This window comes from Humulus lupulus, chromosome 1 (genome assembly GCF_963169125.1).
Source record: "Humulus lupulus chromosome 1, drHumLupu1.1, whole genome shotgun sequence".
In the NCBI taxonomy this organism is placed as follows: domain Eukaryota; kingdom Viridiplantae; phylum Streptophyta; class Magnoliopsida; order Rosales; family Cannabaceae; genus Humulus; species Humulus lupulus.
In genome coordinates, this window is record NC_084793.1 from 228725721 (window position 1) to 228739940 (window position 14220).

A 14220-nucleotide genomic window follows, 5' to 3' on the forward strand; every position below is an offset into this window, starting at 1 on the left:
TAGGATTTGAAAAAAGAAACGTACAATCTAAAAAAAGAAAAAATGTTTATAATAAATAAAAAATAATAATAAACACAATTCATATTAAAAATAAAATTGCAAAACAACCAAAGAAATTTTTTATATAAAATTATTAATATAAAAAAATAAATAAGCTAAAAAAATAATAATCAAATTACAAACATACCATTCCAAAATAAAAAAAACCTAATTAAGAGTAAAATTAAAGTATAAACTAACTTTTATACAAAAATATGAGAAAATAAACTCACAAAAGTGAAATTTAAAAAAAAAAAAAAGTCGGAGATTAACTTTTTAAAATAAAAATAAAAAGTCATATATTTTATAATATAATTTCAAAATCTCATATATAATGTAATTTCCTCTCAAATATATTAAGATAGATTACTATGGGTTGAAACAGGCAAGCGTGAGGGACAAGAAAAAAATAGAAAACAGGAAAGAAATTTTGGTTGTGGGAAGCTAAACTGTGTACCAAATTGACAAATATTAAAAAGTGGTCTAAAATTAAAGTGCAAACCGCAAGAAAATAAAGCCGTTCATCCGTACAAAAGTAATAAAGAATGTATTTAATGTAAATTTCCCTTTTTTTTTCTTTTAGAATCAATTCAGCTTATAACACAATTGCCTGATTGTATTTCTTGATTATATAATCAGGACTCTTAATTAAAACCCACTCCTTAAGTTCAGTTTCCTTTATTTAATCTGTGTGTTAAAAGTTTACAACTAATAATACACACAATTATATATATTTAATTCGAGTTGAAAATTTTAGCAGAAAATATCTACTAGCTAGCCAAAGAATTATAAGAAGATGAAGAAAAACATATATGTTTTTTATCCCTGGGAATAGTACAAGACAACATCACCTAAAGAAACTAAAAAAACTCTTATTGTTTTAAGAAGAAAAAAATAAAATATAGGAAAAGGTAAATATAAATTATTATATAAGTTTTGGGTTTAGCTTCAACTGGTCTGTGGAGGGGGACCTTTAGGAACTTCTGGGCGTTTTGGAGATCTCGGAGCTTTGAGGCGTATGCCTCTACCTCCTCTTCTTACTTTCTGTAATGATATATATATATATATGCGCATTACAATAATATATATATATATATATATATTATCAAAATTAATAATGAAAAAATTAAAAAAATTACAGAAAGATTACCTGAACAGATCTCAACTTGGGTTGTTCTCCATCTTCCGTCTCTGGTAATTTTTTGTTGGAAAATATTAGTGCAACTTAAAATTGAGAATCAACAATAAGGCAATCCTATATATTAACCATAATAATACTCTACCAAAAATGTTTAACTTATATATATATATATATATATTTATTTAGTACTAAGAGGAGTTAAAAGAGAGACGATATAGCTCTTGTTTTACCAGTAGTAGTTGTAGTTTTGCAACTGTTGATCATGTGGAGAAATCCCTTCTTCAGATCCTGAGCAAGTTTTTCCATATTGAATTCATATTGGTAGACAAAAACTAAAATGAGTTTATAATACTAGACTTGTTCCTCGATGATACATGAAAAGCCACGTGCTTTAGGCTTTAGCTTTATGTTTTTACGCAACCTACTTTAATATCATTGTTATCATTATTACTCATACAACTCAGCACTTGGGAATTAGAAGGCGGTGGAAACTACTTGATCGATCATCATTAGGAGTTAGAGCCACAAAAGCTTAGTGACACTAACTCATTCATCAGAATGAGTTGTGTATGTATATTAATTAAGCTTCTATATAAATTATGTAAGTAATGATCGACAGCTAGCTCAATTCAAAGTAGAGAACTACATGCACTCGAAATATTATTTATTAAATATATGCGAGTCCTACCCTAATTTCAAATTAATTAGTATATGTATTTATATATTTTTGCATATAAACTTCTTAATAAAAAGAATTAAAAATGCTAATTCCCATAATATTAGTGCGACTTCATCTCTATGTGGTCCCAGAGACCAAGTATGTATGAATAAAGTGAACTTTTCATGGCTGACTATAGCATCATGTGTAAAAAGTTTTGAATTAGATTAATAACAATAATAATTATTGGAATGCGTAGCTAGCTAAAACTCCTAATAAAAAAATTCAGAACTATTTTCGAAGAACAACAAATGCACCTACGTAACCAGTTTAACGGTCATTAACGAAGATATTGCAATAAAATCAACCAATCTAATTAATTTTCAACCAATAACAAAAACCTATTTTTCTACACAATCATCACAAACAAAACGTCAAATTTAATTCGACGCAAAACCAGCACAACAAACCCCTCAAATCCGTACGAAGAAAATACTGAGCTCAGGCCCAGTATTTCCATCTGGGCTCAACATGTACAACGTCTCAGAATCCTTGGACCCAATAATCCGATCAAAATGGGCCCTCATATAAGCCAACTCGCCATCTGGGCCTTCGACCTCAGAATTCCCAGGAAGAACACCGGCCCCCATAGAAACCGCCTTGAGAATCTCCATAACGTTCAAATCTTCGTCGGTGGCCTCCCTCTTCACCCCATAACCACTCTTCTTCCCATTGCAGTACATTGTCCAAAGGGGCTCGTCCACAAGCCGCGTTTTGTCCTTTTCCTGTCGTTTCTCGCACTCCAGCGCGATCCGTACCATCCCGGAACCCATCTCCCTCTGGAGCACGTTGGTCTGCATGGCCAGCTCGACCACCAGGGTCGGCAGGCAACGCGGGCTCTCCTGCATGGAGAAGCTTACTCGGCCCTTTCGGTATCCGAACAGCGTACCTGTCACGCGGTGCCCGCTCGACGACGACCGGTGGTGGTGGTGGTGGTGGTGGCCGTCCATTAGGCCGTTGGGGAGCGCTGGCATCTTACATGCGGTGGGTGATATGATTGGGAATGACCGAAACACCGAGCGGAAAACTCGAAGGACCTTAGTTTTGTTGTGGGATCGCTTTTTTTGAGATGGTTGGATTAGGGACACCGGCAGCCGGGGCAGCGCCGGCGCCGGAGGAGGAACTGTGAATGGTGGTGGTGATGGTGGTGTTGATCTCGACGGCGATGAATCGGTGGAGTTTTGGTCATACGCCATTAATGGAGGCCTTATACGATAGATTATGAGGGAGACAGAGATAGAAAGAGGAGAAAGGAGAGTGAGTGAGGAGATTTTTTTGGTCGTTAAGTTAGGTATGAGTTCGCGGTTTGAGATTGGTTCTCGGATCAACTTTTTTCGATATATTTATAGTCGATTATTTAATATTTTAATTTACTAATTTAAGAATTTTTTTCAGGGAGATATCACCTTATTCATTAGACAAAAATAATTACACAAGTAAAGTATACATAATTTGTGCACGAGGTTAAAACTGGATTACGATTGTTTTGAATAATGTTATTATGGTTGAAGTAAAGGTCGCATTGGCCCCTATATTATAACCAAAAAGAATAGAATCAGTTTCACTTATTTTTTTCTTTCTTATTTTTGTGGCTGGAAAAGAATGAAATAGAATAAGTAGGCTTTTTTATTGGTTTAATACAAAAATAATGAATATATTAGTGAATAAATTAACTGTCATCGGTACATATTTTTCCGGGAAATGAACTAATATAAGTTGCCACATGGACAACATTGACTGCCTCTCACTGCACAATATTATCATTGCTCGACTTGCTAGCAAACTGAGCCAACTGCCATTTACTAGTTCTATTTTTTCAAAGTTAATTTATGTTAATGTTATTATTAATATTATTAAAAGAAGAAATGCATAGTAAAATTATGAACCAGAGCATTATATGGTATCTCACAGTTAAGTATGGTGTCAAAACCAACTTTATAAGGCGCCAATAATAGAATAAGCCCTTTCAACTGATTGTGAGGATGGGGTACATCCGTAGTTTCACAATTCTCTATTATCTTCATCTTTTAGCACTTTTTTTTTCACTAAGTCCTAAATTTATTTAAAATTGTTCACCATAACATTTCAAGAAATAATTTTAAAGGAAATAATTTTAAGTTTTTAATTGGTCTTATGCTTATTCCAAATATAATATAAAATGACTTAAGCCACGAAAACTGAGTAATCCCAACTAAAGTATTGGTTTGGATGGTCTATGGAGCAATTTTGTGAGTTTGTTTCGTTACTGATTTTGAGGTCTCACATGAAACCATACCAACAAATATAAATATAAAGAAATTCAATACTATAAGGTAAAGAAATATACTTTATCGATAATGAATTTTGAATTGTACATGTATTTTATTAATATTTGCCTGCACACTAACACATACAATAAAATAACATTATATATTTATTATTTTTATTAATAAATTTTTGTTTTCATAAATTGTCAAATGAAAACTCAAACAACTTTTAAAATTACTCGCCTACAACATCACTTAACACTGCTCACTGACGTTTTTTAAAAGTGAGGACTAAATGTGTCAGTTTATCGTTATCGAAAAAATAAAAAAATTAAAATGACCCATTATAACAAAAACCCTAACAATTTTATCCCATTCAATAAAATAACATTATATATTTATTATTTTTAACTCAAACAACCCCATAATAAAATAACATTATATATTTTTTATTAATAAATTTTTGTTTTCATAAATTATCAAATGAAAATTCAAACAACTTTTAAAATTACTCGCCTACAACATCAATCAACACCGGTCATTGATGTTTTGTAAAAGTGAGGACTAAATGTGTTAGTTTATCGCTGTCGAAAAAATAAAAAAATTAAAATGACCCATTATAACATAAAGTGGGTAGACTTGTTAAATTAAATCATTGTATAGATTAAAATAAATACCAAAATAATAAAATGAGAAGTTTGATAAAATCATTCTTTCGAATGGGTTTACACACAATAATGTAGACAAGTGCTTATACTCTAAGACTTATGATGACTATATCCTCTTGGTATGTCTATATGTTGATTTTGTGTAATGAGATGAGAGACATAATAGAAACAAAGATGTTTATATCTTCCATTTTCAAAATGAAGGACCTTGGAAAGGTCAATAGCATTTTAATTAAAAAAGTGAGAAGAAATAGTAGGGGTTATACCTTAAGTAAAGCCCACTATGTTGACAAAATGCTTGAAATGTTTAGCCATCTCAAAATCATTGAGGCAAATACGTCATTTGATTCAAGTAGAAAACTTGAAAAGAACAATGGTAGAGCAATGGCTCAACTTGAGTAAACAAATGCATTACGGAGTCTAATGTATGCCTCTCATTGTTAAAGAGCAGATATTGCATATGCGGTTAGTAAACTAAGTAGGTTTATTAGCAATCCAAATATCGAACATGGGAAAACTATTAAGAAAGTTCTAGGGTACCTTTAAAGGATTGAGAAGCTAAGCCTCAAATATTCAAAGTTTTCTATGATAATTGAAGGATATTTCAATGCAAGTTAGATATCGAGTGTAGGAGACAATCTATCCACTATCGGTTGGGTGTTCATACTTAGAGGAGGAGCAATTTCTTGGAGTTCAAAGAAACAAAAATGTATTTTACACTCAACCATGGAGGTCAAGTTTATAGCTTTAGCAACAATCGGCAAAGAGACTGAGTGGCTTAGTGATCTCATATTGGATATCTCAATTTCGGTGGATGAGGTATTGGTGATCTCGATACATTGTGATAGTTAAGTCACATTAGCTAGAGCCTATAATGGCATATGTAATGGGACGTCTAGAATATGAATATGTGAGATAATTGATTCAAGATGGAATTATTTCAATCTATTATGCGAGAACCAGTGAGAACTTAGCGGATCCATTCACCAAACCTCTTAAAAGAGATTTGGTAAGTTCTACATCTGGAGAATGGGACTGAGCCTCCAAGAATAAGAAGTTTACCAATGATGGAAACCCAACTCCAAACTTGTGAATATCAAGGGCAAGAGTTAAATGGGTAAGAACAAGTCATTGATAAGTTGATAGTTTTCAGCATTAAAAAAATGTGAGTTCCATATGAAATGGTTAGTTTTGGTTGCTACTGGACATGAAGGTTAAGTCTAAGGCTTTTAATGAAGTTTAGTTGAGTGCAACAAGCATCTCTAAAGGTAGCAAAGATGTTGTAAGAACTTCACCTATGCGAACTTAGAGCTGGTTTCGCCTTTCATGGGAATTGGAGATTCCCCCCGGAAGGTTCATGAAAGATAAGCACATGGCCATGATAGTGCTAAGCAAGAAAAGTGTGAAAATAAATTGTCAAGTGGAGGTGTGTAAGGTGTTATCAGTTTTACCACTAGGAGTACTTGGTTCATTCTTTAAGACACTCATACATCCAATAAGGCTTTGTAATGCTTTCACTAAGGTAAAGCTTAAATCGAAAGATGCTTTACTTTATACACTATTATCCCCAAAATTTGAATACGATGATGTGGCAATAAAGGTGACAAGTGGCAATAAATGGCTGGGTCAAAAGTTTGAGATTAATCTTGTGATATTACTAACATGAAAATTATTTATCTGGTTTGGAAGTGATCTGACCGACCTGGTAGAATTTTTGTCCGACCAGTAAAGATTTTTGACTGACCAGTGATCTGTTTTAATCGACCAGTCAGTTGTTTCGACCGACCAGTCAGTCGTTTTGGCCGACCAGTCATCTATTTTGGCCAACCAGTTAGTTGTTTTGGCCGACCAGTCATCTTGGAGTCAAGTGTATCTGGTCAGTTAAAAGTTTTGCCTAACCGGAAGGGTGTTTTGGCCGACCAGTCCCACTTCAAGGAGTGAAGTTGGTCGACCAGACAGATCATCATTATGCAGCGGGATTTCAGTAACGACTTCAGCTAGAATTAGTCGTACCCACAACGGGAATCTCTCAGATTATCCCAAAGAAATCGCATATTGTTGTATTTTAAATTTTATTATTAATTAAATATTGGTGAGAGCAACTGAAATATCCCGATTATGAGGGATTTCGATTTGTACAATCCTGAGCCTATAAATAAAGAGCTCATGGCATCATTGAAAGGATTCGAATTCTGATTTTTCTGAGAGAGCATTTGTATTCTGAGAGAAATCTTGTATTTTCTTGCATTTACACTTAATAAACTCAGTTGACACAGGTTCATCTGATCTTGAATGCCGATCTATATATCAAACTCTAAGTGGATTAGGGTATTACCAACATATTGGGGCTGAACCACTATAAAATTATCTGTGTCGTATTTTCTCTTGAAGGTTTATTGTAGTTTTGACGTCTACTTGTCGTTGGCCAAAATCATGGTCAACATTTTTGGTGCTTTCATTGAGAGCCTGAAGAGAAGAAACACACGACTATCATATCAAGATGGCGCCCAATAATACCAATGTGGCATCCAAAAAGTCAGGCGCGTCAAAAGAGCCTGCTAGATCAGAAGGTCCTGGATTGCAGAACCCAGAGACTGAGCCCAAGGCCTTTCTCGAGGAGACCACTCCAGAAGTTGAACAACTCCAAGAAGCAATAGGCGCTTTCCAAGAGGAGATGATGCAATTCAATGCTCGGCAGGAGTCTTTCGCTGAAGAGATGGCCAGGCAGAGAGCTGCGTTAAAGCAGCAAAGGCGTGATATGGAGGCCAGAAGCGAAGAGCTCAGACAGTGACAGGAGGAAGTTGACTGGAGACATCGTGAAGCAGCACTTGCTATAGAAGCGGCTACCCAATTGGCCCAAGCCAATGCTCAAGCCGCGTCACAAGCAGCCACCCAAGGAGCAAGAAATAATAATGCTTATCGGAGGACCACTGACAGAGCCGATTCTCTGGGATCGGACAGAAGCAGGAGTAACCCCCCTGGTCAGGAAGATGATAGGGTCTGATCCGGAACTGCCTAGACGCAAAGGGAGAACTCTAGAACCCCCTCCAGGAGCCACCGATCAGAAACTTCTAGATCAGGGAGTCACCGATCAGGCAGTAAAAAGACTCCACCCAGGTAGGATCAGACCAGGACTCCTCGAGATAAGAGGACTTCACAGTTCAAAGATGTGCATGGTCGTGATGAGGCTGAAAGTCATCATACCGACCAGTCAAAGGATAAAGAAGAAAACAACCCACAAGGAGGAAAAGACTGCCCAGGACATATCGAAAGCCTCCACTGCACCCCGCCCAGCAGCGTAGTGGAAGAGAGAAAGTCCCGCATAGTAAGCCCTCTGAAAAATTGAAAAGTACAGTGTTTGATCGAGCAGGAGAGTATGCTTCCCAAAGGGATCTAAGGGACGTTATCACCAACAAGAGGAGGACCATCCCAGTCGAAGGGAAAATCTGAACCGCCCTGCCAGTCAAGTAGAAACACTTGACGACAGTGCACCAGATGGTAATGCCCGACCAGGCGGTCAAGACCTTGGAACTTCGTCAGTTGCACCAACCATCCAAGCCCAGCTTGACATGCTAACGGCTGAAGTTCAAGGCTTGTCAAAACAACCTTCCAGGATGGATGCGATAGACCAGCGGAGTGGCAGCCCATTTTGTGCCCGGATTAGAGCAGCCCAGCCGCCGGCAAAATATAAAGCACCGATGCTGCCAGTGTATACAGAAAAGGCAGATCCCATTAGGCACGTTGGGAAATTTAAGGACCAAATGGACCTGCTCGGTGTAAGTGACGATTACCAGTGTAGAGTCTTTCCAACCACATTATCCGATACTGCCCAAGAATGGTATTGGAAGTTCAAGCCCAATTCCATGACCTCTTGGGAAGCATTCAGAAAGGAGTTTTGTAGACAGTTCAGCGCTGCCCAGACTCCACCAGTTTATGCTAACCACTTGGCAGATATCAAACAAGGAAAAGATGAGTCTTTAAAGAATTATATACAGAGATTCATGAGAGAAGCCAATAAAGCAACTGTTGTAGGAGACGAGGGGAAGATGGTTGCCATATCCGCTGGGATAACTTATCGGAGCCCTTTGTGGGATAGTATACATAGAAATCCAATTTCAACACTTCAACAATTTCTTGACCGAGCAGACAAGTATATGAAATTGGACGATGCAATCGAGAAAGAGGAGAATGGCATAAACAATCCGGGCAGATCAGCTGACCCTCCTAAGAATGGTGGGAACAATCAGAATGGTGGAAAGAAACGTGGGAATAACGGGTATGGCCACCATGAAGAAAAGAATGCTAAGTTGAGTTCAAACGAAAAACCAACCAAGTATGACCCTTAGTTCACTAATTACACCACTCTCTCAACTAGCCAAGCGAAAATATATCTTGCTAGTCATGAGAAGGTTCCCTACAAGAAACCCCTACCAATGAGTTAAGAGATATCTAAGAGGGACATGAACAAATTTTGTCGGTTCCATGGAGATTATGGCCACGACACAAATGAATGCAATCACCTCAAAGATGAGATAGAATTCCTTCTCTGGTCGAGCAAGTTGAAAAAGTACCGGGCAGAGACACCCCAAGGAGAAAGGAGGCAACAACAATCCTGGCTTCAAACGATAGAGATCTCCACCCTTGCAACCTGGGCTTGTGGAGTTTACTTTAGACACTATATGTGGAGGTCCACATTTGGCTGAAGATAGTAACAAAGCAAGGGAGAGGTATGCCCAGACACTTCGACAAGAGCGGGAGTGCTAGGATCAGATTCGGTGAACGGAGCCTGATCGGGAACCACTGGAATGGCAAGCGTCTGTGGATATATTATTTCTAAATACCGCTTTCAGAATGGTAGTTTAATTTTAAGTTGTTTAACTTGTTATTTTAATTTGGTTTATGAGCTGGTTATTTGCTGACCAGTCATCTATTTTTGAACAATTTTTGTTTAAGACTCGTTATTAGACACGTTTTGTCCTTTTTTTTTTACGAGTAATAAAAGAGACTACGCGCAGCGTGGTCGATTCTTGCTACAAATGTGCATGTGTGTTAATTATTTGAACAGTGTTCAACTGGTCAGTAAAATCAAATTGTGTTCAACTGGTCGATACATTCAAGCAGTGTTCAACTGCTCGAATATTTTCCATATATTCTATGTGTTTCACGAGTAATTAACTGCTCGAACAGATGCTGTCAAATAGCAAGTGACTAAGGATCTTTCAACCCTCGATCACTTGGGGGGCACATGGGGTATACTGGTATATAATTTAACATAGGAAATAAGAGCACGAGTTAAGATATCTATTTTTAGGCTGACTTGTAAATTTTCGAAGTCCAAAAAGGCCATTAAGCTAACTTGTTTGACAAAGCTTAAGTAACTTGGAATTTTTAAAAATTTCAAGTTAGAAGCAGATATTCGTGTGACAATAAACATTACGCTCATAAAATGTTAGAGAAATAAGAGTGTGAGAAAGTATACTTAGTATGGACTTATGAAATGTCTAGAATTTCTAAGTTAGAAAACGAAGTACTCATACGAAAATATAAGGCATACATCAGAGTGACTTTACTATTCACAAAAAACTTATAACCTTTTTAAGTCTAAAAAGACTTAGAATGTTTCAAGTTAACAAAGAAAAGTAAAGTATAAATGCATGAACCATAAAGTTTTGTACAAGCCCAAGGAGCTAGGAGGGTGGTGCATCCGAAGAGGCTGGTGCCTCCGAGGAGGCAGGTGTTCGAGGAGCAGCTACGTGGTGTCCGAGCGTCTGGGGTGGTTTTTGAGAAGTTAAGGGGCATTTGAGGAGTTGGCACATCTGGGGCTGCGTCCGAGCATGATGGTGTTGTGTCCGATCGGATGGGGCATGTCCGAACAACCTGGAGGGTGCGTCCGAGCGGATGCTGACAGCGTGTCCAAGCAGATTGAGCATGTCCGATCGGCTTGGCGATGGTGTTGCATCCAAGGAACAGGGTGTGTGTCCGAGCGGATGCGTGCGTCCGAGGAGCAAGATGCGTGTTCGAGCGGAGGCATGTGTCTGAGCAGCAGTCCGTGTGTCCGAGCGGTTGGAGGTGCGCATCTGAGGAGACAGGCACGCCAAGGAGCTGCTGTAGGTGCGTATCCGAGGGGCTCCATGTATCCAAGCATCCAAGGAGCCGCGTGCCTAGGGGCCAGGCATGTCGATGGCTGATGTTCAAAGAGATTGCATGTCAAGGAGCCAGGCATGCCGAGCGGATGGAGAATTCTCAAGGAACTTGGCACATCCGAGGCTACATGTCTGAGTGATGGTGCCCTGGTGTCCGAGTGATGGTGCCATTACATCTGAGCAGACGGTGGCATACCCGAGCGGCTTGGGGGGCATGTTTATGGTGTCCTTGGTGATTCTCAAAGAAGATGATCGATCGACCATATACATGCTTTCCCAATAGATTATTTTTGAGGGGACAACAAATCTCAAGGGCATGGGACACAAACATGTTTTTCTTATTCATGAAGTACTACAACAAGATCAAAAAATGGAACTTGAAGAATTCAAAAGAAAAGTTCAATCGTGGGTTTACTACAAAATTGAAAGTTACTTACCGGATGGAAGCTTTTGGATGACCTCAAAAACATTTTGCTAGAGAAAAAAGTTTATCATACGAGTAAATCATATAATAAACTTGGGGGGCAAATGTTATCCACACAATTTGAATACGATGACGTGGCAATAAAGGTGACAAGTGGCAATAAATGGCTGGGTCAAAAGTTTGAGATTAATCTTGTGATATTACTGACATGAAAATTATTAATCTGGTTTGGAAGTGATCTGACCGACCTGGTAGAATTTCTGTCCGACTAGTTAAGATTTTTGACTGACCAGTCATCTGTTTTGACCGACCAGTCAGTTGTTTTGGCCGACCAGTCAGTTGTTTTGGCTGACCAATCATCTGTTTTGGCCGACCAGTCAGTTGTTTTGGCCGACCAATCATTCATTTTTGCCGACCAGTCATCTGTTTTGGCCGACCAGTCAGTTGTTTTGGCCGACCAGTCATCTTGGCGTCAAGTGTATCCATTCAGTTAAAAGGTTTTCCTAACCGGAAGGGTGTTTTGGCCGACCAGTCCCACTTCAAGGAGTGAAGTTGGCCGATCAGATAGATCATCATTATGCAACGAGATTTTAGTAACGAATTAAACTAGAATTAGTCATATCCACAGCGGGAATCTCTCAAATTATCCCAAAGAAATTGCATATTGTTGTATTTTAAAATTTATTATTAATTAAATATTGGTGAGAGCAACTGAAATATCCCGATTATGAGGGATTTCAATTTGTACGATCCTGGGCCTATAAATAAAGAGCTCATGGAATCATTGAAAGGATTCGAATTCTGATTTTTCTGAGAGAGCATTTGTATTCTGAGAGAAATCTTGTATTTTCTTGCATTTACACTTAAGAAACTCAGTTGACACATGTTCATCTGATCTTGAGTGTAGATCTAAATATCAAACTCTAAGCGGATTAGGCTATTACCAACATATTGGGGCTGAACCACTATAAAATTATCAGTGTCGTATTTTCTCTTGAAGGTTTATTGTAGTTTTGACGTCTACTCGTCATTGGCCGAAATCGTGGTCAACATACACCAATATTGTTTGAGTTAGAAAAAAGAGGGTTATATTTAACCAAGTGGGGGAATGTTGAGATTTAGTGCCTCAGAATTTTACTTAGTTAGATAGTATTATCTTATGTTGTAGTAATTTTAATTTTCGTGATATTGGTCTAAGCCGAGAATTATTTGAAAACTTGTAGAGCTAGTTATGAATTTTATAAGTTTAGCCTATAGTTTAGAAATATTAATTTTATCCTAATGTTTGATTATTGTAGTTGGTCTTAGAAATATTATTTATTATAGGATAAGATTTAAATAGAATAATTAAGAGTGTGACATTTGTCACATGTATATTTATTAAGGATTTAAGGATTTTAGATTAATAAAATAATCAAGGATAAGCCTAGGAAGTCAACAACCTTCCCTCAATGCTAGGATCTCGTATTAATCAGTGAAAGTGGTTTAAACAACTTTAAGTGTGCTTAAAAAGTGCAAAAACATGGTTTAGTACATAAGCGTAAGTCGATATATCGTATCTATGGGGGGGTGATATATCGCCTATGCTAATATGGAAAAACACATAGACTTTGCTTGATCGAAACTACGGGACCTTGACAAATCATGACATGCGATATATCGCCTACAGTGGGCGACATATAGGCTTTGTGTGCCACTTTTGAATTTATGTGGAATCCGAAGCTAGAATCAATCCTCAACATTTTGGACTTGTTCTTTAACGATTTTGACCGAGTTCTGGGCATTTGTTGAGCAGTAAGTGTCATTTTTATTCATTTTAATGGGAGTTAGTTTCACTTTTGGAACCCTATAAATATGATCTTTCACTCAATCACTTGCATTATTTTTCAAACACTTCTTAGAGCCTCCAAGCTGCCATTTTTGTTCTAAAGAGAAACACTAGGGTTTTGGGGTTTAAAGCTTTCAAATCTAAGCTTTTCTAAACACTTGGTAAGTAACTATAGTGTGATTTTGGTGTTTGTGGTATAGATCGAAGCTCTACTATCTAAGGTACTCAATTCTTGAAACTTAAGATTTTCGGTAAGTCTTTCTTCTGATGGTTAGATCTTATCTTCATCTTATTTTCTCTAGGAAACTTATGGTTTTTAATGTTTGGTTTTAGGGGTTTCCAATCTTGCACTTGTCTCTAATATCTCGATTTTGGTAAGAAAAATAAGTTAGATTTTATGTGCTATGTGTTTGTATTTTTTTTATGTCTTTATTCGCTTGGGAAATATGGTTGCTTAGATAGCAAATCCCAAGATTTTTATTGTTATCGTAGATTATAGTTGTGTCTAAACCTACCTTTAAAATAATAGTTAAAATAAGAGGACTATAGTTGTTTTTATCATATACTACGATAATGAGTTAATGACCATTAATATTGAAGTCTATTTTATAATTTAAGTTTGATGTTTTATGTTTAGTAGTTTTTCCTTACTGGTCATTAGGCTCATTTTCCTTTTTATTTTAGATTGTGCGCGAAAATGAACATGGAAGGCGGGACGGATCCAATGCTTCTTTGGCTTGTGTATCGGGCAAGGAACTAAAGAAATGAATCGATGGGATTGATAGGATAGATTTTTAATAATTTTTAGCCTTAGTTTTATTTAGTTTTTTTTTATTATTTTATATTTTTAGTTCTTTTTATGTTTGGTTGTTGTATTTTTCAGGTTGTCATTTGTTAAATGGATATTTAAGAAATATTTCAAAATTTATTTGAAATATTATATTCAATCAAGAGAAAAATAATAAAAAGATATTTATTTGAATTGATTGGAGAAGTAAAGAAGAATTCAAACT

At 36.9% G+C, this 14220-nt stretch overlaps 1 protein-coding gene and 1 long non-coding RNA gene across 2 annotated transcripts; both read right to left on the bottom strand.

Moving 5' to 3' along the window:
* Positions 1-406: 406 nt before the first annotated feature.
* Positions 407-1554, bottom strand: LOC133828817 (uncharacterized). The gene is made up of 3 exons (XR_009891329.1): positions 1411-1554; positions 1190-1230; positions 407-1083 (listed from the first exon to the last, which is right to left on the bottom strand). It is a non-coding gene; the product is annotated as an uncharacterized LOC133828817 (long non-coding RNA).
* Positions 1555-2130: 576 nt separating this feature from the next.
* Positions 2131-3246, bottom strand: LOC133828824 (protein MIZU-KUSSEI 1). The gene has a single exon (XM_062258919.1). The coding sequence runs from the start codon at positions 3092-3094 to the stop codon at positions 2312-2314; it is 783 nt and encodes a 260-aa protein (XP_062114903.1). The 5' UTR covers positions 3095-3246; the 3' UTR covers positions 2131-2311.
* Between the last annotated feature and the right edge of the window lie 10974 nt (positions 3247-14220).